General features: G+C 46.4%; 1 protein-coding gene across 1 annotated transcript; it reads left to right on the top strand.

The window, feature by feature from the left end:
- The first annotated feature begins 1,940 nt into the window (after positions 1 to 1,940).
- FUBP3 (far upstream element binding protein 3) lies at positions 1,941 to 27,067 on the top strand. The gene is made up of 18 exons (XM_015820332.1): positions 1,941 to 2,043; positions 5,159 to 5,209; positions 5,722 to 5,755; positions 7,613 to 7,662; positions 8,993 to 9,064; positions 10,008 to 10,065; positions 14,171 to 14,333; positions 14,947 to 15,045; positions 15,377 to 15,478; positions 15,743 to 15,845; positions 17,203 to 17,303; positions 17,511 to 17,652; positions 21,252 to 21,412; positions 22,233 to 22,306; positions 22,820 to 22,896; positions 23,466 to 23,537; positions 24,282 to 24,403; positions 25,421 to 27,067. The coding sequence occupies exons 1-18, from the start codon at positions 1,941 to 1,943 to the stop codon at positions 25,427 to 25,429; spliced, it is 1,593 nt and encodes a 530-aa protein (XP_015675818.1). The 3' UTR covers positions 25,430 to 27,067.

Raw genomic sequence — 27,067 nt, 5'->3', positions numbered from 1 at the left:
CGTAAAATCAGGATTTTCTCCCCTAATGTGCCTCGCTTTAGTTTTTTTTCTTTTTTTTTAAAAAAAAATCTCTATTCTCCCAGTCTAAAGAAGTTGATTATTTTTCTCAGCATGGGTTTCCATCCAGACTAAGTCTCCTAGTGAGTGGCCAAAAGACACCCAATCAGCTTTTGGGCCTAAGGCAGGACTAGAACTCGCCGTCTCCTGGTGATTGGCCCAAAGTCACCCAGCTGGCTTTCATGCCTAAGGCAGGACTAGAACTCGCTGTCTCCTGGTGATTGGCCCAAATTCAGCCAGCCGTCGTTCATGCCTAAGGCAGGACTAGAACTCACCGTCTCCTGGTGATTGGCCCAAAGTCACCCAGCCATCTTTCACGGCTAAGGTGGGACTATAACTCACAGTCTCTCACTTTCTAGCCTAGGGCCTTAACCACTGGACAAAACTCCTTCATTAAATACTGTCTCTCTTGTCTGTTTATCCTTGCCCTTTTTCGTAACGAAGCTGGCACCGCGGTAGCAGGTTGTCTTCTGGTTTCCCAGGATAGGGCCTTGTTCTCTCTCTTAAATGCTTTCTTAGGGAACACCCTTTTATGTGCGGCGTTGGGAGAGTTTTGCTGGAGCCGCCAGTTCTTGTTTTATACACATTTTTCTCTCTTTCCTCCCTGCGCAGAAGCACCTTGAACGTTGCTCCTCATTTTTTTCCATTTTATCTCTCTCTCAGGGCATTGTGTTACATAAGCTGGATCAGAAAGGTTTTGCCAAGCAGCTGCAGCCTCAGGTTTGAGGAGGCCTAAGCCCTGAAAAATAATTTTCTTTCTTTTTCTTTTTTTTTGGGGGGGGTGGTGGTTTCTCAGTATCCTTCACTTACAACCGTTCGTTTTATGCCCAAAATTACAACGGCATTGACTTACGACCGTTTTCCACACTTGAAACCATTGCAGCATCCCCAGGGTCAGGTGATTCAGACACTGGAGGTTCTCAAGAGGAGATTAAACAGCCATTTGACCGGGATGGTATAAGGTCTCCTGCCTTGGGCAGTGGGTTGGACTAGAAGACCTCCGGGGTCCTTCCCAGCCCGTTGATTCAACGATACTCTTGTGTCACTCAATTTGACTCATGTTCAAGCTGGAACGTTGTGGTGAACGTTGTACCTTTTTAGGCAGGACCTGGATCCATCCCTGTGTGTTTTAGCATTAACAGATGGCCAGGGGGTCATCCACAGAGAGGAGGGGGAGATGGGACAGCGCTGCCTCTTCTAGGTCCAAAAGTCTTTTGGGCAGAGGAAAAAGACTTTTGATATCCCTTAAATAATCTTCTGCAAAGGAAGGAGAGCTCCTTGGTCAGCAGACTCTGTGGCCAGTAACCCCACATAGCTGAGATAAGGCTGTCTCTTAGGAGCTAAACCCCCCCCCCCCAGTTATCCACATTCCTGAGTAAACAGCTGCCAAAGCAGGAATAACTAACTCTCGTGTTCAAAGTGCTCTTTTCACAAAGGCAGTCGGCCTTTCTCGGCTTTTCTTCAGAAATATTGGAAGTCTCGGGGGGGGTTTCAGAAGTTGAACCCCATCTGCCTTTCAGAAGACACCTGGTCTTCCTTGTGCCCCTCCTCTCAGGGGGTCTGAGGATTGACAGAAACGACGGGTAGCCCTCCACAAGGGAGCCCAAAATTTCCGCCGTTAAGTGAGGCCTTTGTTAAGTGGGTTTTGCCACAGTGCTTAAGTGGAGTCACTTGCAGTTGTTGAGTTCGTAACACGGTTGTTGAGTGTAGCCGGCTTCCCCATGGACTGGGCTTGCCAGAAGGCCACAAACGGTGAACACAGGACCCTGGAACATCGCAATCATTATAAATAAAACCTTTCCAGGCTGGTTCATTACATTTCTAAGCTCGCCCCATCTAAACCCAGCTAATGATTTTTGTTTTTATTTCTCTGCCTATAGCAAATGGCTGCTAAAATTGGAGAAATTTCTCACGTGAATAATTCTGCACCCCTCGTGGACCCCTCGGTGTACGGTTACGGAGTCAAGCGGGCTTTGGAAGACGGGAGTAAGTCTTTTTTCCCCCCAACTTTTTAAAATTCCTTTTACTTTAAGGGAAGTTTGGTTTGGTTTGGCAATGGCTGGCAGTGGGGAGGAGAATCTATTCTATCTATCTCTGTCTGTCTGTCTGTCTGTCTGTCTGTCTGTCTATCTATCTATCTATCTATCTATCTATCTATCTATCTATCTATCTATCTATCTATCTATCTATCTATCTATCTATCTATCTATCTATCTATCTATCTATCTATCCTATTGGCTGGCCATCTTACCCTAGGGTAGGGGTCTGCAACCTTGACAACTTTAAGACTTGTGGACTTCAGCTCCCAGAATTCCTCAGCCAGCATAGTCCACAAGTCTTAAAGTTGTCAAGGTTGCAGACCTGTGCCCTAGGGTAACGCTGGATGGCTTACAGTTACATCTAAGCTAAGCCATAAAAAAGTTAAAATCAAGCATTAAAATGAAAAACACATGGGGAGGGTGGGGGCAGAATGGGGAGGAGCTGGGATCTGTCGTTACTCAATCAGCCACCTCCATTGCGCTGTTCCCCCCACTGGGGTCCCAAGCCAAGTGGCAGAACCAGGTCGTTAGGCCCTTGCGAAAGGATAGGAGGGTTGGGGCCAACCTCACATCAGGGTGGAAAGATCTTCCAGAGGGCAGGGGCCACAGCAGCGAAGACCCTCCTCCTGGACCCTGCGTGCTGGAATAACCGGGCAGATGGGACCCTCATTGTGCTTCCTCTGCCAGCATGAGTGAGACGGTCCCTCAAGTAACCTGGACCCATGCCATGAATTGGGGTTTGTCCTCAACCAGCATTCACGCTGGGCCCTGCAAGAACAGAATCATGCAGAGCTGTTGGAAGTGGTTAGAAGACTCATTTCAGCAGCAGCAGAGCAATTGTTTAGTCTTTCCCTTGATAAGGGGACAAAGGTGCTGAAACTTCCCTTCAGAGAGTGCTTGTCCAAGGGCAATTTTGGAGCTGTTAAGTTGCAAGGAAGGTTGACTTTTTCCTCTTAAGGGAAAAATAAATGTAGTGGCAGTCCTCAATTTACAAACCATTTGTTTAGAGACCGTTCAAAGTTACGATGGTACCGCAAAAGTGATTGATGAGCCCATTTTAGCAGCGACTCAGAGTAGCGTACAGCTTAAAAATCAATAAAAGCAACAATACAATTAATAGGTATCCGAGATCACAAAAACATATCCTAACTTGTAACAAAACGGTCAGCCAGCCAATTCAGTAGCCGACTTGTTTTTAAACACAAAGCAATTTTTGACATCGATGCGTGCGGACCTAGCTTAGCCTGCTCTTCTTCTAAGAGAGAAATTGTGTGTCATTTCCAGTAAGAAATATAAAATATCCTAGCATCTATTACCATATATAGAGCTGACTTCATGTACTTTATGTAGACATAAAGCTTAATAATGCCTAATAGAAAAAACAGCTGGCAAGGGGGAAAGAGCTGATTTTCAGACATTTGTTTCATTCTGTGATGAATCATCTTCCAGAGCTGTTGAGCTTTTAATGCATTAAATTAATTAATTAACTGATGCATTAACTCAGCAACTCTTGACGTACAATTGCGATAAAGGTGGCCATAAAATCGAGCCTGTAAAATTGCTCTGGGCAATTTGGGGCTGATAGAGAGATTTGAGAAGGATTTAAGGGAATACCAGAAATGCAGAATAATATTTTAACGTTGCATTCTTTTCATCGTTTTAACTTACTTTTTTTTACCCGTTTTATAACCTGTAAACCACCCAGATCCACCTTATAGGGAGATGGGAAGAAAAGAAAAGAAACAGGAGGGAAGGGAAGAAAGAAAGAAAGAAAGAAAGAAAGAAAGAAAGAAAGAAAGAAAGAAAGAAAGAAAGAAAGAAAGAAAGAAAGAAAGAAAGAAAGAAAGAAAGAAAGAGGGAAGAAAGGATCTGGGTTACATCCTTAATTTCTCCTAAGTTGTCTAAAGTTTTCCTTTCCTGCTTCTGCTCATGTCACTCTCTCTAATCCTCATGCATATTCTGAATTTTATTTTTCGAACAGGCAGAAAATAGCCAGCAGCGAGAAAGACCCGTAAAAGTTGCACCTATCCCATTTCAGAAAATAGGCAATTGATTGATAGAGCATGATGAAATAGAGGTGTCCTGGCGGGACATTGATTGTCACAAGTTCCCTGTGCTTTTCTGAGGGGTGGAGTGTGTGTGTGTGGGGGGGGGGGAGTGTCATTCGTAAGAAGCTGTCCTATACCTCTTGGCTTAAAATAGACTTAATCTATGCCTCTCGCCACTGAAAATGACTGAACTGACCTGGGAAATGGGCATGAAATGGAGCTTGAAATGCAGAATTCATTCTCGTTTTCTCCACACTCCCTTTTCAATTATTTCCTGCAAAGGGTGTGCTACTTTCTTAAAACAAGCAGTTGAAAACCTGGAGTAATTGGGTTGCTTAGAGCAAAGAATGGGGGGGGGAAAAAACCCCAGTCTTTTTCCTACCTGTGATTTCCGTGTGCCAAGCTGCCTCCTAGCAAACCTGTGTTAATTTTTACCTTTCTATTGCTGAGAAGGCTTTCAGACTTAAGACGTGTGTGTATATATACACACACAAACGTCTGAAGACTAATAAATTGGGGCAGGGCTTCCAGAAACACCATTGTAGCCTTAATTAACCACGGTTTGCTAATCCAGATCTATTAAGCCACATTTGGCTCTTCTCAATTCATACGTGAGACCCTATTAAACCCTCCAGGGCACGGCCCGGAGAGATAATTTTGACTTGAGTTGATGAACTACAGGTAACCCTCGATTTACGACTACAAATTGCTGTTGCTAACGGAGACAGTGGTGATTTTTGTGCCCCATTTTACAACCTTCGTGGCCGCAGTTTTTTAAGTCAGTCACTGCAGTTGTTAAGTTAGTAACATGGCTGTTAAGTGACTGTGGCTCCTCCATTGAGTAGAAACATAATCAGAGATTCAACTTGACGGTGCAAAGTTCTTTGACCTCACGCTTCCTTAGAAGCTTCCGGACAAGCGGAGGACATCTTAGGTGGACCTCTTGAGTAGAAAGCTGACCGTAGCCTCAACTTGACGACGGAGCCTTCTTTGACCGCCCTCTCTCTTTAACAGGTCTCCGTGTAAACTGGCTTCATGGATCGCAGATAAGAGATAACCCCAGAAGTATGTTTGTATGTCTCTCTCTCTTTCTCTCCCAATACTTTTGATTTGACTTAAAAACTCTCCGAATCTCTTTTGTTAACGGTTCCTCCGTTTTTGTTTTAACGACTACCGGTCGTCTTGATCCTTTTTAATATCAGCTTTCCTTTCGGGCTGGAGAGGGGGGCGGAATCCCAGTGGGACAGGGAGCAACACTAATAGGGATTTGTGGGGTGGGGTAGAGAGGGTCTTTCTCCCATGCTTCACAGCATGGAAGGGAGGTGGATCAATTTCCTATCCAGTGTTCAGCTGGACGGCTGGGGTGGATCAAAACATCTCCTCCTGTTTCCCGTCCCGCGACGAGCATTCATTTCAGTCACTGAACCCAAATTGCTGGGGTTTTTTTTTCCCCCCTCTTTGCTTTGCTCTTTTCCCCTCGCCCCGATGAAAACGGGCAGATGAAGTTAGTTTATCCATACTAATGCTTTGAATTTTTTTTCCTCTCCCCTCCTTTTTCTCTCTCTTCTCTGCCACAGTAGGTAACCAGTTAGGGGCCCTAGTACATCAAAGGTAAGCCGTGGGTTATGTTTTATTATTTATCGATCGCTGGTAATTGTTTATTGATCTGCCATCTGTACTGGAGTATTATAAAGTCAGAGGTTGGGAACGCCGCAAAACTGCGGGCGGTTTCCATCTCTTTTTCCTTTTCTTAAGTCTTCTGCTTCAGAATATTGTATGATGATTATTATATTTTTTTGAAGGTGGGGGGCGTAGGGGGTGAAGGAGTCATTGGCGGTGTATTCACACAGAAGAGGCTTGCATTTAATAAATATTTACCTGATGCCCGCGAGTGAGGCTTGGGTGAGATTGAAGAAGGGGAAGACAATATTAGATAGATAGACGAGATCAGGGCGAAGAGTAAAAGGGTGCAGATAGTCCTCACTTAATGACCAGGTGCTTAGCAACCATTCAGGGTTATGACAGATACCCTCAAAAGGGTTTTTATGACCTGGTTCTGGAGTTCTGACACCAATACACATTGAAAACATTTGGGGTGCTTGGCAATTGGCTCGCTTTTTTATTGATTTATGGCATTTTTGCCAGCTTCCAGCCTCCCCCTCCCCCCAAAAAACCCCATAGGAATGAATGGAGCCTGTTTAGCCTAGTGGTTAAGGCACCAGGCCAGAAAGCAAGAGACCGTGAGTTCAATGAAAACCTGATTGACTTTGGGCCGATCACTAGGAGACTGGGAGTTCTAGTCCTGCCTTAGCCATGAAAGACAGCTAGGTGACTTTGGGCCAGTCATTCTCTCTCAGGCCAACCCACCTCACAGGGTTGTTGTGGAGGGGGAGTAGGAGGCGGAAGGTGTATTTGATATGTTTGCTGCCTTGAGTTATTTGTAAGAATAATAAAGGTGTGATATAAATAGGTAAAAAAGTAAGTAAGTAAATGGACTTGTTTGCATCCATCTCAAAAAAAGGTGTAGAATCAGGTCAGTCGGGTGCCTCGACTTACGACTGTCGTGACTTACAGTGGAAATTCCAGGCTTCATTACAATTGTAAGTTGAGAATTACCTGTATTCAAGATGCTTTCTTAGGGCCATGTCTAGAAAATTGAGAGCATCCAGTTCTATGACATCTAAATTATTTTAGCAGGCATCTAAAGAACTTCCACTGGCCGACCAAGTGGAGATTTTATATGTAGAATAATATATCCTGGTGCAAGCAGAAGTCGTAAAACTGAACCACGGCTCATAGTCTTTGGATGAATGGTATAGGGTCTCCTGCTTGAGCAAGGGGTTGGACTAGAAGACCTCCAAGGTCCCTTCTAACTCTCGTTATTCTGTTAAGAGGAGATGGGCTAGGTTAGGGCCAGATAAGTCCATTAGTGGGTGTTAAAAATTGGCACTAGATAAGAGTTAACAGAATTCAAGAGAGGCTGGATTTGGGCCATTTGTGACAACGTAAGGACTCCAGGCTGATTCCTCTCTTGACTCCACCTCCACCTCTTCTACTTCTATAGCTGATGCTATATAGATAAAATTGAGTTAACTGGGCCAAATTTTAAACCCGTGTTGCGAATTACAGTGGAAGTTTCAACTGAAAATAGCTTTACTAAGTCTAGCAGGAGTTTTATCTGTTTTCATCGCTTCTGCTCCGTAGCCTGGGGAAGAAGTCCTCCAGTTATGTCGAGGTGCCAGAAACCGTCACCAGCCTGATCCACTGGGGGACATCAGGTCCCCTCCCCAAGCCAAGAATGCTGACAGTGATACCAAGCCTGTTTCTTCCATTTGCATCTGGGTGTAGTTTTACAACTTCCCAGATGCTGAGCTGATCCCCCCCTTCATTATTCCTGGCATCTGAAGCTGATTTTTTTCCCAAACGGTGACAGAAACGTTGATGAATTTCCTTTCCTGTTCTCTTCAGGGCAGTAATAACTGAAGATTTCAAAGTGCCTGACAAAATGGTTGGATTCAGTAAGTATTTGCTGAGGAGGGGGCATTCAAGCACTCGCTCCGCCGAAGATCAGTCTGTGTTTCCAGTCGAAACAAAGCTGCTTCGGGTGGAGCCATTCACACAGCTGGGTGTGAAGGGGATTGTGGGACTCAAAGCTTCTTAAAATCTCTTGAGAATAAGACAGTGGTTTCCTGTAGGTTGCAGAAATCTGCTATAGGTGGTCCTCGACTTACGACATTTCAATTAGTGACCGTTCAAAGTTACAACGACCCTGGAAAAAGGGACCGTTTTTCACCCTTATGACCTTTGCAGCATCCCCAGGGTCACATGATCCAAATTCGGACGCTTGGCAAGTTCTGACTCGTATTTATGACGGTTTCAGGATCCAAAGAGCAGGCGACCCCCTTTTGTGACCTCCCAACAAGCAAAGCCAGTGGAGAACCCAGAGTAACTTAATAACCATGATACTAAACAAATGCAGCGATTCGTTTAATCCCTGTGGCAAAAAAGGTCGTAAAATGGGGCAGAATTCGCTTAACAAACTGTCCTGCTCAGCAATGGAAATTTTGGGCTCAAATGTGGTCGTAAGTCGAGGACTACCTGTATCATTTGTTGGAGACTAGAATATTGTGTGAATGCAGTCGCTGTGCCCTGATAACCCGAGTATAAGGCGAAATCAATTCTGTGACCCCCAACTTTGTATTATTCCCAGATTCCTGGCATTGATTACACAAGAAATCAGGCTTTGCCCCCAGGATTTCACGCTAAAAAGAGAAAAGGAGGAGAAAAAGAGGATTTTTTTAAAATCCAGAGTTAAGGAATGAGATGAATTTGAGCCAAGAAAGTATAAAAAAGATATTGAGACTCTAGAAAGAGCACAGAGAAGAGCAGCAGTGATGATCAGGGCTCTGGAGGCTAAAGCGTACAATGAATGGTTGAGGGAACTGAACATGTCTATAACCTAATGAAGAGAAAGACTAGGGGTGGCATGATAGCGGTCTTCCAATATTTGAGGGGGGAAGGGGGTCAACCTCTTCTCCAAAGCACCTGAAGGCAGAACAAGAAGTAATGGAAACTAAAGAAGGAAAAATCCAATGTAGAACTAAGGAGAAATTTCCTGACAGTGAGAACAATCAATCAGAGGAACGACTTGCCACCAGAAGTTGTGGGTGTCCCATCACTGGAGGTTTTTAAGAAGAGACTGGACAGCCTTTTGTCTGAAATGGTATAGGATCTCCTGCTTGAGCAGGGGGTTGGACTAGAAGACCTCCAGGGTCCCTTTCAGCCCTCCATTCTATACTTTATGTTCTACGAGTAGACATAGCCTGACGTTGGCTATATCTTTTGCAGTTATCGGCAGGGGCGGTGAGCAAATCTCCCGGATTCAGGCAGAATCAGGGTGCAAAATTCAGATTGCATCAGGTAAGGAGCTTTGGCGGGTGGGGGGTAAACAGTAATTTGATTTTTGCTCCAATCCATTCCCTTATTTAGAGAGGAAAACCTCAGAGAAAGACCAGGTCTGCAAGCCAGCCCCTGATTCCAGGGCTGTGGCTGGGTTCAGACATTAAACCGGACCAGTAGCGTGATTGCATGGGTTCTGGTTGAGTTCGTAGGGTGTGAATCCATCCATTGGGGTGTATAAACCATGTTCTGTGGCTTATCATGGCGTTCTCTCACCTGAGCACCTTCTGGCAGCTATTTATGAACATGCTGAGAATTTTAGCCCACATGTCTGGCAGATGGCTTGTTGGAAAAAACAGATTGAGATATAGTGTAATTCTAGCTAGTAGTGGCTTGTCAGACTATCTTAGCTTGTCGTGATGGAGGAACTCAGCCTGTTTCTCTGTTATCCATGAATAAACACAACGTTTGATTTCCCTATTTCCCTTAACATCAGCAACCTTTGATTGTATTAGACATTTTGGTCTTGTGGTTAAGGCACAGGGGAATGGCAAGCAGTGGATACTAATCAGGGAGGCTCTGAAAATTGAATTTGGCCACATAACCTGAATGTGCAGTTAACACAAGAGGGGTCTTTTAGCCTAGAAGCTTGTTAAAGAGAGAGCCAACCTAGAACTAAGGAGAAATTTCCCGACAGTGAAAACAATCAATCAATGGCATAATTTGCCTCCTGGAATTGTGGGGGCTCCATCTCTGGAGGTTTTCAAAGTTAAACTGGACAGCTATTTGACCGGGTTGATGCAAGGGCTCCTGGCTTGAGCAGGGGGTTGGACTAGAAGACCTCCGAGGTCCCGTCCAGCCTAGGATTCTATGGATTACCGTCAGCCCTATCCTTTCTAAACGGAAAGCTGGCAGCAGGATGGACAAGAGCCATTGACTTTTTTTTCTTATTTTCCCTTGACAGACAGCGGTGGGATGGCGGAGCGGCCTTGCATGCTGACTGGATCCCCAGAGAGCATCGAGTAAGCGTTTAAAGCCAGTGTCTGTGATCTCCTTTCATCCCCTCAACTCTGTCCTCTATCCTGTCTTCTTTTCGGTTCTACCCTGATCTGTTTTTTACTTTTCTCCGCGCTGCCTCAAAACAAGCCACGGTGCGCTTGCTTGTCAGCCTTTTCGCCTGGCAAGCATTTTCTCTTAGTGCAGTTTTCTCTTAGTGTGGTTCCCTTTTCCTTCATGCCCCTTAGAAGTTTCTTCGAGTTTAATAATAATAATAATAATAATAATAATAATAATAATAATAATAATAATAATAATAATAATAATAATAATAATAATAATAATAATTAATAATAATAATAATAATAATAATAATAATAATAATAATAATAATAATAATAATAATAATAATAATAATAATAATATGTAACCCTGAGCTCGCTTCGTGCCGAGGGTGGTTTGATGCCAAGAACTGAAAAAGGTTTAATCCCTCCAGCAATCAGATTTGGAAAAGTAGGGCAACAGGATAATCAACCAGTTTTTTTATTGCAGGGCACATTTACGCCACGTAGAACGCCTGGAGAATAAATCTGCTCCTCCCTTCATCTAAAAATCAAACTTTACCAGCTCTGGTTGAGTTGCTTGGAGGAAGATCTCCAGGGTGGGAAGGGCGGCTTTTGAGAGAGAGTTCCGTTCTAACCCCCACCCACCCCTTTTTTTTTAAATTGCCCCAAATCCCTTCCTTCCATCTCTCCATTAGGCCTCAATCTTTTGCACTAGATCTTGATCGGATGGTAAGGTTTTTAGGAAGATAGAGCCTACTTCCAGGCCTTCCATTGGTGCCTAGAAGGAACAAGACAAGAAAGGGCACCTCAGAGAAGAGAATGGGGGCCTCTTCTGTTGAAGAAAATTCCCTCTTTTGGAGCAGGGACCGCGCATTACCTGGAGTACAGATGGTCCTTGACTTACAACAGTTCATTTAGTGACCGAAGTTACAACCGCGCTGGAAAAAAAAAAGCGACGTGCCCGTTTTTCGCACTTCTAACTGCTGCAGCCTCCCTGTGATCACCTGATCAAAATTCAGCCGCTTGGCAACCGACTCATATTTATGACGGCCGCGGTGTGTCCTGGCGTCACGTGATCCCCTTTGGCGACCTCCTGGCGAGCAAAGTCAACGGGGGGAAGCCACAGCAGTGTCGCTAGTTTTACAGCTGCAGTGAGTCGCTTAACCCCTGTGGCAAAATTCACTTCGCGAACGCCTCGCTTAGCAAGTCGTAAGTCGAGGACTACCTGTATAATGGTGGGACCAAGGCGAGGCCGCCCAAGGGAACGTTAAGTCCTCTCTCTCCAAGCGTTCTAATTGTTTTCCCGTCCCTCTTGTGAAACAACATCGCAACGCCCCCAGGCCCTGTTGGAGAGACAATTGCAACAGCTGCTACGAAGGAGTTGTGGCCCTTTAGGAAGCCCAGAAGCCACCAGAGATAATGGTCAACTTGATTGTCCATCAGAGATTAAACGGGTGGGCTTCGACTCTTGAGTGTCCTCAACTCCCTCCTTCCTTCCTTCCTTCCTTGAAAGGGGGTCTGGAGAAGGCCGCAGAAGCGCAGAGGTGATCCGGCCATTTCTCCTTCATCCCAACCGTTGTTTTTTGCGTTTGACCGATGCATGCCAGTCAGTTTCTCCTGACTGCTCATTTGGGGAGGGGACGAACCATGACCCATTGCAGAGTTGGGGCTGCCCTCTTCCTGTTCCCCCCTAACACCCTTCCCCTTGGCAGCCCAGCAAGGGAGGGGGGGGATTTCTGCTCTCTCACGCCCTATAGAAACTTTAGGGACAGTATTTCCTCCCTCCCCCTTCTCAGGCGCTGAGCTTGCCTCTCTCAAGGATCTCTTCCTGCTGGAGCCACGAGCCTCAGGCTTACAGGAGCCCACTTAACAATATGGACCTGCTCTCTCACTCCCCCAGCCTTTGGGTAGGTGGGCTCTTTCCAAATCCATCTGTGGGAATCTTTTTTTTTTTTAATTTTAAAGAATTACATTGGGGTGATTAACGAATGTTAAAGGAAATAAACCCTGGACATTTTGAAAAGTAGGCTCTTTTCTTTCTTTCTTTCTTTCTTTCTTTCTTTCTTTCTTTCTTTCTTTCTTTCTTTCTTTCTTTCTTTCTTTCTTTCTTTCTTTCTTTCTTTCTTTCTTTCTTTCTTTCTTTCTTTCTTTCAACTGACGTTGTTCTGGTTCCCTTTTTGAAGTTCGGCCTCAGGGTGGGGAATCTGTGCACGCCAAGGCACAATAAATATAACCGCTTGGTGCCATCTTAGACGGTCTTTGGTTTGAGGTTCTGCCCTGGCTGCTTTTCCTGGTTCGGAATGGGTTGTCCTCAACTCTTGAGTTCATCTTCTGAAAAATGGATTGTTTTTCAAAGCTGCGGGGTCTGAAGACCGGGACGGGGGGCGTGCATGCATTTGAATTGGGCCCTGCCTCTTATCTGTTTAAAACTTTCTTCGTGTCTAAGTGAGTGGGTTTTATTTGCTTTGGCCGTTATTCACCCAAATCGGGAGGAAAAAAGATCACTCTGATAGAAGAGAATATTTGTAGCTCAGGGTTGAACTGTGGGGTCCTTGGTGTTCTCTGAGCTTGGCGCTTTTCTTGCAGATGTTTCATTATCCAACTAGGTGACATCATCAAGAGCTTCTTGTAGCCACTATATAAATCCCTACATCATCTATTGGTGATGTTCCAATAGAAAAGCTCCAGAGGTGAACTGTAGAGTCCTTGGTGTTCTCTGAGCTTGGTGGGTGGATGCATGATGGAGGAGGAGGAGGAGGAACGACTGTGGGGTCCTTGGTGCTCTCTAAGCTTGGTGATTTTCTTGCAGACGTTTCATGACCCAACTAGGTAACATCATCACTGCTAGTTATTTCATCACTGATGAAGTTACCTAATGGGGTTCATGAAACGTCTATAAGAAAACAACCCAACTCTAACAACCAAGCTCAGAGAGCACCAAGGACCCCACAAAAGTTGGCCCGTTGAGGGCTGTGTCGTCAGTAGCTTGCTGGTGGACAACTGATGTCGCCAGGACTTCCAGCAACTGCAGCAGTTGCGTCACCACGGACAAATAGTAGCCACCAGAGGTGGTTGTCTGACTTTCATTGTGACGTTCACGGAGAGTCCTACAGAGGTTCAGAAAGAGTCTGAGGAGACATCAGGAAGGTATCAACTGCTGGCATGGAGGGTTGTATGTCCCTTTCTGAAATGCTTTGAAGGGGTCCTGTCAATCTCCCGTCCAGAGCAAAGGGGCCTGGCTCAGGAATTCTGGGAGTTGAAGTCCACAGGTCCTAAAGGGGCCCTAGTTCCCCCCCCCTCTGGTCCAGAGGGTGAACTTGACCTAGAGAAAGCCCCTCCCTCTTTGGGTGGGGGGGGTCAGATGGAGTGGAGAAAAGCCACTTTCCAAGCAGGGGGAACCAAAACTTTTTAACAGTTGGTTTAGCGTGTGGTCACCCCAACCCCAGCACTGAAGCGGTGTTAGAGGTAGTCCTCGACTTACGGTCCAACATTTCTGTTGTTAAACGAGACATTTGATGAGTGAGTTTTGCCCCGTTCTACGACCTTTCTCGCCACAGTTGTTAAGTGGATCGCTGCAGTTGTTAAGTTAGCAGCCCGGTTGCTAAGTGAATCCGGCTTCCCCATCGACGTCGCTTGTCCGAAGGTCGCAAAAGGGGATCATGTGCCCCCCTCGGGACACAGCGACGGTCATAAGTACGAACCCGTTGCCTAGCATCTGAGTTTTGATCTACGCGATCCTGGGGATGCTGCAGAGGTCATAACTACGAAAAAACGGCTCTGTTTTTCAGTGCCGTTGTCGCTTTGAACGGTCACTAAATGGACTGTCGTAAGTCGAGGACTGCCTCTACTTTCTTCATTTCTCTTTCCTTTTATTTTGTTTTTCTTTCTCCCCACCAAAAGAAACACCCTCCGTTCCCTTTTAGACCCAGACAAGGAGGGAAGTGGGTGCGATTTGCTAGCCGATTTCCTTGAGATTTTCTCTCTCTTTTTTTCCCCCCCTTCCCTCCTTCCCTTCGTCTCTCTTTGTATTTTCTCTCTCCCTCCCTCCCTCCCCCCCCTTCTGAAGACAAGCGAAACGGCTCCTGGGCCACATCGTAGACCGGTGTCGGAACGGACCCGGCTTCCACAACGAGATGGACGGCAACAGCACAATACAAGAAATCCTCATTCCAGCCTCCAAAGTGGGCCTGGTGATCGGCAAAGGCGGAGAAACGATAAAACAATTGCAGGTGCGTAGGCTCCTCCCTCCCCTTCGCCCTCCCTCCCCTGCCCACCCACCCTCCCTCCCCTGCTGCTTGTCCTTGAGTTACGACCTCAGTGGAGCCCAGAAATTCCGTCGCTAGGCGAGACGGTTGTTAAGCCTTTCTCACCACTAAGCAAATCAGTGTCGTCGTTAAGCTAGTCAGATGGTCGTTAAGCGAATCTGGTTCCCTCACTAATTTGCTTTTCAGAAGGTCGCAAAAGGGGACCAGGTGACACTGCGACTGTCATAACTATGAGTCGGTTGCCAAGCGACTGAATTTTGACCATGTGACCCTGGGGATGCTGAGTGTGGGAAACGATCATCGGTCCCTTTTTTCAGCACACATGATGGGACTGTATATTTTTTTAAAAAAATGAAGGGATATATAAAGGATTGTTTCCTTTTTGTTAAAATGACCAAATCTTTCAGTTCCTTCCCTTGCAGTCCTCCCTTCCTTGTCTTATTTTCATAGCTTTCAAGCAGGGGGGTTTTTTGGGTGGGTGTGTGTTTGTGTCTGTGGTTTAGCATTTCATTTATTCTTGTAGTTTTTTTTCCCTTCTTTTCCTCCCTTTCCCGTTATCTGTGCGATGCATATGTAGGAACGAACAGGCGTGAAAATGATTATGATCCAAGATGGCCCCTTACCGACTGGAGCAGATAAACCTCTTCGGATTACGGGAGATGCGTTTAAAGTACAGGTGTGTATCGAGAGAGGATTTGGCAGTTGTGCTGATAATAATAATAATAAAAATAAGAGTTGGGGAAGGATTTGGAAGAACAGCCCAGAGAGAGAGAGAGAAGGGGTGTGTGTCTGTTTTTGTGTGTTTGCTTGAGATTATTTTTCTGGTGTGGTTTTTCTCTCCCTTTTCTTTCTTTTGCCTTTTGCATTAATAACCTTCCATCTTCTGTGCAGCCGAAGAGCCTCATCCTGCTTTCCAGGCACTCACCCCTTCTCCTGGCAGACCCAAATACAGGCTCCCCCCTCCATTAATTAACAAGGATCCCTTTTCTCCCTTCGAAATCCTCTAGCAAGCCAGAGAGATGGTCCTGGAGATTATCCGAGAAAAAGATCAGGCCGACTTCCGGGGCATACGCAACGATTTTACATCCAGAATGGGAGGAAGCATAGAGGTATGCAGTGGTGTGAACCTGTTGCGTCTTTTCGCTTTCCGGTTCCTAAACCCAGTTCTAAAATCTCCACCTCTGTGGGCGTAAACCAGTGTTTTAACTCCCTTTCCTGGTCTGAATGCAAACTGCAGGGAGGGATGCAAATTTTACATCCAGCGTTGGCGTGAGACGAAGCTCCAGCCTTGATACCTGAACGCGGTCCAGTTGGAGGGGGGGGGGTTCATGTCCAAAGCCCCCTCCTCATCGTAACACCCTTCCTTTCCGCAGGTCTCGGTGCCCAGATTCGCTGTGGGGATCGTAATAGGAAGAAACGGCGAAATGATCAAGAAGATTCAGAACGACGCGGGGGTTAGGATTCAGTTTAAACCAGGTTTGTTTCTTTCAATGGTTTGACCCAGGTTTCTGCTGAAGCATCTAGACCAGGGGTCCCCGGTACTCGCATAAGCAAACGAAGCTTCATCTGTACTTGTGTGGGATTTAAGTAGCGCATGAAACCACGTCCCCCCCCCCCCATATTCGTGGAAATTTTTTTTCTGTGGAACTGGTCCCTGGTGCCCAAAAAGTTGGGGACCGCTGCTTTAGACCAGGAGTGAGGGAACCACGGCCCTTTTGTGATTTGTGGACTTCAATTCCCACAATTCCATGCTGGCTGAGGAATTCTGGGAGTTGAAGTCCGCGAGTCATGAAGGGGCCATAGCTCCCCACCCCTGGTCTAGACTCTTTGTGCATAATGTGGTTTAATCGTGGTTCAGTATTTTAGGTTTGCATTTTATTATTTTTTATTTTTAGCCTAACGGTCATCCTCGACTTACAACCTTAATTGAGTCCGCAATTTCAGTCGTAAGTCACGACGGCCATAAAGGGAGTCGTCACGTAACGGCACCCAATTCTTATCACTTTTTGGTGGCAGTTGTTGAGCACACACCCCTTTCTCTCTCTCTCTCTCTCTCTCTCTCTCTCTCTCTCTCTGCTTTTTTCAGTGGATCAGCCTGGATTTCTCGTTCCCGATCGCGTAACCATGGCAGCCTGCTTAAAATAAATTTAGAAAGCTGGCAATTTAACCGGAGCGGGGTTTTTATTAACGTTGCGCAAGCTTATTTCAAAGGCAAAATGCTGCAAGCCAGACAGCTTTGAAATAAGGGACGTTTTGCACATCCCTAATTTATACATTTTTACAAGAACGTGGCAAGGGAAGGGTTAGCAGGTGGATGCCGCTAAAAGTCACATCCATCCGACGTTCAGCCAGTCCTCTAATTAGAACAGTTCACGGTTACAGCCGCACTGAAAAGAAATGACTTATGATTGTTTTTCACACTTATGACCAGGGCAGCAATCCCGTGGTCACGTGATCAAAATTCAGACGCTTGGTAACCGACTCATATTTATGACGGTCGCAGCGTCCCTGGGGTGGGTGGGTCACGTGATCCTCTTTTGCGACCTTCTGCCAAGTCTGAGGAAGCCAGGTTCACTTAACAACCGTGTCACTAACTAAAGAACTGAGGTGATTCACTTAACAACAAAGGTTGTAAAATGGGGCAGAACTCCCCTTAGTTAGCAGTGGTTAGCAGTGGAAGTGTTGAGGCTCAGTTGTGGTCGTAAGCTGAGAACTCACTGTGGTGGCTGGGAGTCGGAGTCTGCAGCTCTTCACGTCGCCAGGATTCTGCCTCTTTTTTTTCCCTTCCTTCTGTGGTTGTTTCACTGGGCTTTTCCCTCTCTTTGTTCCACAGATGATGGCATCAGTCCAGAAAGAGTTGCACAGGTCATGGGCCTGCCTGACCGATGCCAGCATGCGGGTCACATCATCACCGAGCTCATCCTCACAGCACAGGTAAGTCAGGCAAGCTTAGGACCAAACAGTTGCCTTCAAGTGCTTCTGAATGGGGTTGAACTGCTCTTTTGATGGTGGGGGGGAGAGAGAGGTGGCGCAGCGGTTAGAGCGCAGGATTGCAGGCGTGGTGGTAGCAAGGGGGATGAAATTGTTCCAGCCCGCAGGCGTTTCCCACGTGGTCAGAGGTGCTGTCTTCTTCGCTTCCAGGAGCGCGACGGTTTTGGGAGCCTCGCGGTCCCCCGGGGCAGAGGGCGCGGACGGGGAGACTGGAGCGTGGGCACGCCCGGCGGCATGCAGGAAATCACTTACACGGTGCCAGCTGATAAATGTGGCCTGGTGATTGGCAAAGGTGAGTGGCGGGAGAATGTCAGCAACTTGATAAATGTGCACGAAGGAAAACCAGTCCTTGTGGCTTCAACCATCATCGCCAAGAGCTGCGTGGCGCAGTGGTTGGAGTGCAGCACTGCAGGCAAACTCTGCCCGCTGCCAGCAGTTCAGTCCTGATCGGCTCAAGGTTGACTCAGCCTTCCATCCTTCCGAGGTCGGTAAAATGAGGACCCAGATTGCTGGGGGCAACAGGCGGACTCTGTCAACCGCTTAGAGAGGGCTGTAAAAGCACTGTGAAGCGGTATACAAGTCTAAGCGCTATTGCTGTCCTCATCGCCCTGGCATTTTTCCCGCAGTGCAGGGCATAATTATTTAAAACACGTGAAAAAATATTTTAACTTTTGCCATTCGCATTTCATTCCGTCCCTCCTTTTGCATCCCTTCTTCAACTGTTCTATAACTTTCCCGAGCTTCTTTCTTACCACCGTCGTTAAATGAATCGCAGTTCTCCAAAGTTCTTCACACAGGGAGCAAATCCCCTGGAAAACAACTTGGCACAAAGTACCATGGAGTTGTCCTCCACGGACACTTTCGTGGGACAGGGCGGTGGGGGGAGGGGGAGAGGCTTCAGAACGGCCATTCGTCCGGTCAAGGGCTCCCTCGGCCCAGTCGGGACAGTCTCGTAGCCTCCTCCAACCCCCGGAGTTGGATTTCCATGATAAACCCCGCCATCTCCGCGGCCATCTCCTTGTCACCGTTGGCTTTTAGCCTCGGTTTGATTAATTGCTTTACGATTCTGTGTCCAGCTGTGGGCCCCCCTCTGTTTCCCGGCCCCCGTCCTGAATAGCTGTCTGCAGACAAGCACCATGTGTTAAGCGGGTGACTGCCTTTGTGAAAAGGGGGCGATGCGCTTTCTGCAACCGAATGCTCCGATCTTGGCTTGCTCTCTTTCTTCGGCCCTCCAATCTTAGGCGAAGGGATTGAGCAGAACCTGCTCGGGAGAGGCTGAAAGTGATATTTCCCCCCGTCCTGACGTCCAGGGACGTGAGCCGACTGCCGCATTTAAACTTTGAATCTGTCCCAAAACTCCTCCGTTAGCTCCAACTCAAGTCTGCTCTCCCGTGGCCAAAGCCTGGGAAAGGCGTTTTATTTATTTATTAAATTTATATACCGCCCTATCTCCCTTGCGGGACTCAGGGCGGTGAACAGGTGATACTAAAAACCACAATAATAAATAAATAATTTGTTTTAAAATCGAATTAAATAACAGGCCTGTTCTAAAAACACACCCGTAAAAAACCCCCCACTGAAACATAATCAAACTACGCCAGGCCGGCCGCACGGAATAGATGGGCCTTCAGGGCTCGGCTCGGCTCGGCCTTCAGGGTTCGTCCCACAATTAAAATAAGGCCTGCTGTACGACGCAAAATTCAAAATGTAAAATACAAGATCAAACCACGAGCAAGTTAAATGGATCTTGCCCAGAAATTAGCAGCGTTCGTTGAATTCTGCCGCTATGCCACGAAGTCCTCAGGTGTGCCCTGATCAGGACACAAAGGACGGGTGTGAAGGTAGTCCTCATCTTACAACAGTTCATTTAACGTCCGTTCAAAATTACAACGGCACTGAAAAAAGGTGACTTATCACCCTCCAGTCACACTTGGCCAATAAAGAATTCTGTTGACCATTTTAACATCTAACGTCACATGGTCAGAACTTAAACGCTTGGCAACCGAGTCGTATTTATGACGGTGGCAGCGTCCCAGGTCATATGATCACTTTTTGCGACCTTCTGACAAGCAAAGTCTGTGGGGGAGGCAGATTCACTTAAGAACCATGTTACTTAACTACTGTGGCGAGTAAAGTCGTAAAATGGGGCAAAATTCCCCTAACAGGAACAGAAATTTTGGGCCCAAGATCACCCAACTGGCTTTCGTGCCTAAAGCAGGACTAGAACTTGTGGTCTCCTGGTGATCGGCCCAAAGTCACCCAGCCACCTTTCATCCCTAAGGCGGGACTAGAACTGGTGGTGCCTTCACCACCCTTCCCAGGACTCTGAAAATCAAACCCCGATTGCTGGCTTCGAAACCGTCAAGGGGGTGGAGCCTGCCAAGAGCAGGAAGGCGGGAAGCCTTCAAAAGGGCCGATCCCAACCTGTTGCAAAGGGGCTTGTTTGCCTGCCTAGAGCAAATGTTCTCAGCTGCTGAACTAATTGGTCCTTCTCCCCTTTGCCTTGGGCTCCTGGCCGCTCACCCCGGGCAGAGAGAGGGTCATGCGTATCACATCTGCCCGCCTCCTTTGGAGCAGGGCCATCCTCCCGCCTTGTGTGAAGTTTCCAGCCCAAGAATGGAGCCATTGTTAGCCGGCGGAGGAATCCTTTGTTAAGCAAATTTCATTAAGAGAGCGAGACCGAAGCCCTCCTCCGGGTATATCTTTCCAGGTCTACGTTCCCTTTGGGAGCTAAATTTTCATTAGTCGTGCTCCACCCTTCTTACAAGCCCTTCCTTGTTGGGTACTTTTCTCTCCCAGGGTCGGCAGGCAGAGGTTTTCCACCAGCCCTCGCTAGTTTTGGAAAGCCCTTCGGGAAATCGGGGACCAAACTCTTACAAGGCAGCGTGGCGGCAGCATCTGTTGACCCGCAAATCAAGTGCTGGCCTGGAGTTACTGGGATAGGGCAATTTTGCAAGAGGTCTCATGGTTTAAGTGTGACCTTGTTTCATTGCTTCCAGGCGAGATGGGTGGCCTGTAAGTTGGATAAATAAAATCAAGTACATTGCACCTGTTGGGACACGGTCCTTAACCTCTGTTCTTGCAAGGGGGATGTTTTATATTTGAGTGCCATGTGGCCAAGAGTTTAGCTTTGTGGATTGATCCATTTTAGGGCCTTTGAACAAGATGCTAAACTCTGGAAGAGAATATTTGTAGCTCAGGGCTGACGTGTGGGGTCCTTGGTGCTCTCTGGGCTAGGATGTTTTCTTGCTGATGTGTTACTACCCAACTAGGCAACATCATCAGTACTAGGAGTGGAGTGGAGGAAGGAGGAGGAGGACTGTGGGGTCCTTGGTGCTCTCTGTTGTTATCCTCACAGATATTTCAATACCCAACTAGGTAATATCCAACTGCTAGGAGGGAGGGGGTTTGTGGAGTGGAGGAGGAAGAGAAGGGGAGAAGAAGGAGGAGGTTGAGGAAGCTCCATCACTGGAGGCCTTCAGGAAAAGATTGGACAGACCTTTGTCTGGGACGGTATAATAATTCCTTCCTTGGGCAGCAGGTTGGACTAGAAGACCTCCAAGATCCCTTCCAGCCTTGTGATTCTAAATACTTGTGAGTTACTGGGGAGGGTCCTCCTTCACCCTTTCCCTGCATACCCAAAGCTCTGAGCTTAGCTGTCTCTTTGCTCTCTGGGAAAGAAGGGCCCCCACCTCCTGGGACTCTACAGTCCACCCCAAGTAGCCCAGGAGTATGTCTACCAGACGAGCGTGCTGATTGCACTCACCCTGGGTAGATTGTGTACCTTGGAAATATACACATCTGCAGTGGCTAAGTTCTGGGCTGTGTCATGGACAGCCTTCCAGGCGCAAGTTCTCGCCCAACGTCTCCCTCACCTTTGTCCTGCTGCAGGAGGTGAGAACATCAAGAGCATAAACCAGCAGTCCGGGGCGCATGTGGAACTCCAGCGAAATCCTCCTCCCAACACGGATCCGAACATTCGGATATTCACCATCCGGGGGGTGCCCCAGCAGATCGAGCTGGCCAGACACTTGATCGATGAGAAAGTTGGAGTAAGTCCTCTTTCCTTTCATCATCTCACCGTCTCCTGGTGGATTGGCCCAAAGTCACCCAGTTAGCTTTCATGCCTAAGGCGGGACTAGAACTCACCGTCTCCTGGTGGATTGGCCCAAAGTCACCCAGTTAGCTTTCATGCCTAAGGCGGGACTAGAACTCACCATCTCCTGGTGGATTGGCCCAAAGTCACCCAGTTAGCTTTCATGACTAAGGCGGGAGTAGAACTCACCTTCTCCTGGTGACTGGCCCAAAGACATCCAGCCGGCTTTCATGCCTAAGGCAGAACTAGAACTCCCCGTTTCCTGGTGACTGGCCCAAAGTCACCCAGTTAGCTTTCATGCCTAAGGCGGGACTAGAACTCACCGTCTCCTGGTGGATTGGCCCAAAGTCACCCAGTTAGCTTTTATGACTAAGGCGGGAGTAGAACTCACCGTCTCCTGGTGACTGGCCCAAAGTCACCCAGCCGGCTTTCATGCTTCAGGGGATACTAGAACTCAGTCACCTGCTTTCTAACCTAGCACCTTCACCACTAAACAATGGTACTAAATTGGAAACTAAAGAAGACCAAGAAATACCCAGTTGGTGTCCATTTGAAGGCTGGTGCTGCCATTTTTGTGTCTTTCCCAGTGGTGGGGAAGGACTCTGAATTTTCAGCAGTCCTGACTGCAGGAGTCCCTGGGCCCATAGGTGACCGTCTCTCCCTTTCACCCTGGGTATCCCCGAGTCACCCGCAGCCCCTGCATGCTTTCAGGGTCACCTCGTCATTCAACCATGGAGCTTTTGGTCTAAGTGGGCCCCTAATGATGTCTTTTCCAGGGCACCAGCCTAGGTGGACCCGGAGGATTTAGCCAGGCTCCTTTCAGCCAGCCACCTGCGACAACTCATCAAAAGTAAGATTTTTTTTCCTCTCTTTCATTTGTTTCTCCCCGCGTGGCTGGTGCTTGCAACCCAAGTACAGGTCTGTAATGTTGCATCCTTCTGGATGTTTTAAGGATGCACACAAAGGCCATTCTCTGCTTTTGAAACCTGGGCTTTTGCTTCTCAAGGTCAGAATCAGCAGAGGGCAGTGCTCAAAGGTTTTTTGAGGGGGGGCAACGGGGGACAGAGGTCACATCATCCAGGAGACAAAAAAGACAGGCCTTGTCATCCGAGAATTCAGCTTCTGTGTTGTTAGGTAGTGGTTGATTCACAGAGAGGAAGATTCAAGTCAGAGTTGCAGTTACAATCCTCCACAATCCTGGGTGCTCTCTGAGCTGGGTGGTTTTCTTGCAGACGTTTCATTACCCAACTAGGTAACACTATCAGTGCTAGAGTGGAGTGGGGGTTGCTCTCACTTTATATACTAGCAGTGTCGGTACGAATGGAAGGACTCTGCTTCAGTAACAGTGGGTTGTCATCCACAGCGGTCCCCAGGCGTTCATGACCCAGGGCTGGGGCAGCACTTACCAAACGTGGCAGCAACCAGGGCAGCAGGTTCCAAGTAAGTATCTCTCCATGCTAGATTTTGTGTGTGGGGGGGTGGGGGGTACTTGGGGCAGTCTGGAGACCCGCAAGTCAAAATCTCTCACTGTAGACAATTTTCCGTTGCAGGGTTTTGCTTGCAAGGGGATGTATTTGCCCCCAAGCAAGATTCTGTTAATGTACCCTAACCCTCACCCTCACCCTAACCCTTGAGCAGCCCCTCAAATATTGGAAGACTGCTATCATGTCTCCCCTAGTCCTTCTTTTCATCAAACTAGATATGTCCAATCCCTGCAACCCTTCTTATGTTTTAGCCTCCGTCCCCTGATCATCTTTGTTGCTCTTCTCTGCACTCTGACGTATGTTCCCAGATAAAACAGGGAACAGTCAGCCCTGGCGAAGCCACATTCTGCCTTTGTGTGACATATCCTCTCCCTCCGGTAGTTGGGGTCATGGGATCCCAGATCTTCCTCTGAAAAGTCGATCCATAAATATCTCAAAGGGGTTCAGGCCCAGGAGGCGGATCCTGTCCTCGGCCCGGCCCCTCTGTAACCTCTTCTTCTTCGTTCTTTTCTTCTCTTCGTCTAGGTCAGCAAAGCCAGCAGCAGAACAGCCAACCGGATTACAGCAAGGCATGGGAAGACTATTACAAGAAGCAGAGTAAGTAGACGGGCAATCTGGGAGACCCTCGACCGACAGGCGGGGATCAGGCAGAAGAACCTCCAAACACGGTTCCTTTATGTGTGCAAAAAACTTGGACTTAAGTTGTGGCAAGCCAGAATAAAATACAGGTAAACCTCGATTTGGTTGGCTAGTGACTGTTCAGCGTTAACACGGCACCGAAAAAAGGGACTGGCGGGCGTTGCAGCATCCCCAGAGTTCTGCCTAAGAAGAGACAGCCTCGCCCAGAACTGCACAACAGGCAGGGCAAAACCTTCCGAAGGGATCCTCCCTAGTTTCTCAGGCTGTAAAAGAGGCGGCGGGAGTTTTTTACCTTCACACTGGCAAGAGTCTGTGAATGTAGCTTTAGAGAACAGTCAGATAAGGGGTGGGGCGTCCCAGAGCTGCACAACGGGCCGAGAAAGAAACTCAGAAAGGAACGGCTCAGGCTGTAAAAGAGACGGTGGGCGATTTGCACCTTCAGACTTGTAAGATTTTGTTAAGGGAGCTGTACAGCAAAGTAGAATTAGTTCATCTGCTCGTACTTCCGGTCTCCCTGCTAAGACTGGCAGTGCCCGCCCTTAAATTGGTCGAGCTTAGCATCCAGAGCGTTGCTGGCGAAAGAATGCTGGGCCCGAAGCAGGAATCCCCTTGGGGAGGGGATGGGGGGGCGCTAGCTGCTTCCCAGCTTCCTCATCGGCGTCCCCTTTACCTCTCCTCTCTTTCTTCCTCCCTCCCTTCCAGGTCACGCTGCCACAGCTGTTTCCCAAGCCAGCAACCAGCCAGATTACACAATGGCGTGGGCAGAGTATTACCGACAGCAGGCGGCCTACTACGGGCAGACGTTAGGGCAAGCTCACAGCCAGGTGGGTGTTTCTCTCGCACGGAGTTCCCGTCTTTAAGCCCACCGGGCAGCTCATCGATTCCCTGGGCGCCCGGCGATTGAAAAGCGCAGCCTAGGAAAGCCGTTAATCGCCGGCCATTCACAGACAAGACAAAACACAAAAAGGGGCTTAATTTAATGGAAGTTGCCTCGTAGTAAGATGGGCGGTTAATAAATTTACACATATTTTTTTTATTGCAAAGAAATTGCAAATAAAGTCAACGGGTTACGCTCAGCCAAGATTCTTGCAGGCCAGAATAAGCCGGTTTGTAGGACACTGGACGGCCTCAAGGCTGCCGGGCTTTGACCTCATGCCAGCCGACCTCAGAAAGCAAGAAATAAAGTCAAGAATCCTCTAACAAATAGAGTCCTCGACTTAACGCCCAGAATTTCTGTTGCCAAGTGAGGTTTGCCACAGTTGTTAAGTGAATCACCGCAGTTAAGTTAGCAACACGGTTGCTAAATGAATCTGGCTTCTTCCCCTTTGACTTTGCTCATCAGAAGATCGCCAAAGGGGATCACGTGACCCCGGGACACCACGACCGTCATAAGTACGAGCCAGTTGCCAAGCGGCCGGATTTTGATCAGGTGACCCATGGGTAGCTGCTAGCTGCAACGGTCGTAAGTGTGAAAAACAGTTTTAAAAAGTGACTTACGACGAGTTTTCACACTTACGACCATTGCAGCATCTCTGTGGTCACGTGATCAAAATTCGGATGCCCGATTACACTTAACAACCACGTTCCTAACTTAACATCTGTGGCAAGAAACATCGTAAAACACAGAGGGTTTTTTTAAGAAAAAGAAATTGCAAATACAGTTTAGCCAACTTTTGCCCAAAGCATGGATGACAAGGGGACTTCTTCAGTTGTAGGTGAGAAGTTTGCCTGGGTGGGGATGATGGGTCTGGTTGTCTTCCCTATCTGCAGGGTCAAATTAGGATGGAACATTTTTAATTCTGTTTCCCCTCACTTTTATTTTTTGTTCTTTGTTTTTTCAGGAGCAGTAGAACAACTGTTTGATTCTTCTTCCTTTTTTTTCCTTTTCCTTGGAATCATTGTGGAAACAAACCTTTTTTGTAACAGAGGTTTCTAGATTTGCAACCGTTTGAAGACTCTTTCTTTCTTTCTTTCTTTCTTTCTTTCTTTCTTTCTTTCTTTCTTTCTTTCTTTCGTGAAACACTAGTGGTTAGGATAATCTATACTGAACTTTTTCTAAGAATCAGGAACAATTAGCAATGTGTACTAAACTTTATGGACATGCGACATCGTTTTCTTCCTTTTCCTTAATTTCTGCTTTTTGTTTTGTTTTTTGCTTTTCGGGGAGGATTCATTTCCAAAATTGTAAGGAAAAAAAAAATGACAGGGAAAAAAAAAAAACACGAAGCAAAACTCCGGGAACATGATTTGGAGGGAAGCCAACGAACAGCTGGCATCACAACTTTTCCCAAAGCTGTGACGTTTCAACAAATGGGTTTTTGTGTGCGCGTGTGTTTAGTTTTGTTGGGTTTTTTTTCCTTTTTTTCCCCATCTCTTCTCCTTGTACTTTGATTTTAAAATCTTTTTCTGTTGAAACAGAAAAAAAACAAAAACACGCTTGGAAGTCTTAGGTGGTATGTAACGAATTCTAAAAAGAAAAGAAAATGAAATTTTTTAAAAAAACAGTATTTAAATATTCTTAAATATGTAAATTCATTAAATATTTTACTTCTAATTTTTCTTGTACCTTGGCTGTCTTTTTTTTATTTTACTGCATTTTTTAAAAAAGAAGAAACTGAATTATGCTATGTATTGTAATTAATTATGTGAATTCTTTATTGAGACAGTTGCTGTTTGCTGTCCAGCTCGTTTATTGCGGGGGGCATTTTATAGGGGCTGTATAATTTCTAGAGATCTAAAGGGTTAATATAAAAGCAATGTGTTAATTTTTTAGTGATACTATTTTCCTTTCTATGTTTCTCTGGTTGGTTGCATTTGTAAATCTAAGACCTCCAAGCATCTTTAAAAAAACAAACAAAAAAAAGAGCAAAATACTTTTTGTCTATTTCAGAAATAAATACTGTTATTTTTAATATTAAGATGAAACTGCTATTAGTATCTTTAACAAGCACTGTGGAACATTAAATCCTATAAAATAGTAGTAACTATTTTTTAATTCCAGGGTGTGTGTTTGCTTTTGGCTTTTTATTTTTTTCCCTTTGTTTTTAAGTATTTTCTTACCTTAATATTTGTCAAATTTTACCTAGAGGAAATAAAAATGAAATCTAGTATTAACCATAGGTATGTTCTGAATAATTTTTTGATTTAATAAAAGGGATAATATGGTTTCCAGTGTTTATTGTAGTGTTTTCTTGTACAGATAACAGTGTATTTTTAAAGAGAAAAAAAAAACGGAAGTAAAGCTATTTTTTTCTTGACATTTTTAATTGATCTATGGGACATTCCGTTTTGAACTGTATCGAAGTTGCTGTTTTAGGATCTTTCTTGCCCTCCCTCCCATTTCTTTATAATGCTTGAAATGTCTAACTGTATACAGAAAAAAAAATTGGATAATGTTCAGCATGATGTTTTAAAACGAAAATGTTCTTTTTATTTGACTGACAGTTGCATTTTACACTCTCTCTATAATAAAAAAAAATTCCACACGA

The sequence above is a fragment of the Protobothrops mucrosquamatus genome, unplaced genomic scaffold (assembly GCF_001527695.2).
Source record: "Protobothrops mucrosquamatus isolate PMUCROS unplaced genomic scaffold, P.Mucros_1.0 scaffold1122, whole genome shotgun sequence".
In the NCBI taxonomy this organism is placed as follows: Eukaryota; Metazoa; Chordata; class Lepidosauria; order Squamata; family Viperidae; genus Protobothrops; species Protobothrops mucrosquamatus.
The sequence above is the reverse complement of the archived record's forward strand: the minus strand, read 5'-3'. Positions and strand labels throughout refer to the sequence as shown.

What these genes read in the sequence shown, in the direction of transcription:
- FUBP3 (XM_015820332.1), top strand. Translation starts at nt 1,941, where the DNA reads ATGGCTGCTAAAATTGGAGAAATTTCTCACGTGAATAATTCTGCACCC. An exon ending in GAATGGGAGGAAGCATAGAG is followed by an intron (nt 15,479 to 15,742) that starts GTATGCAGTGGT and finishes TCCTTTCCGCAG; the next exon opens with GTCTCGGTGCCCAGATTCGC. An exon ending in TGATCGATGAGAAAGTTGGA is followed by an intron (nt 21,413 to 22,232) that starts GTAAGTCCTCTT and finishes TGTCTTTTCCAG; the next exon opens with GGCACCAGCCTAGGTGGACC.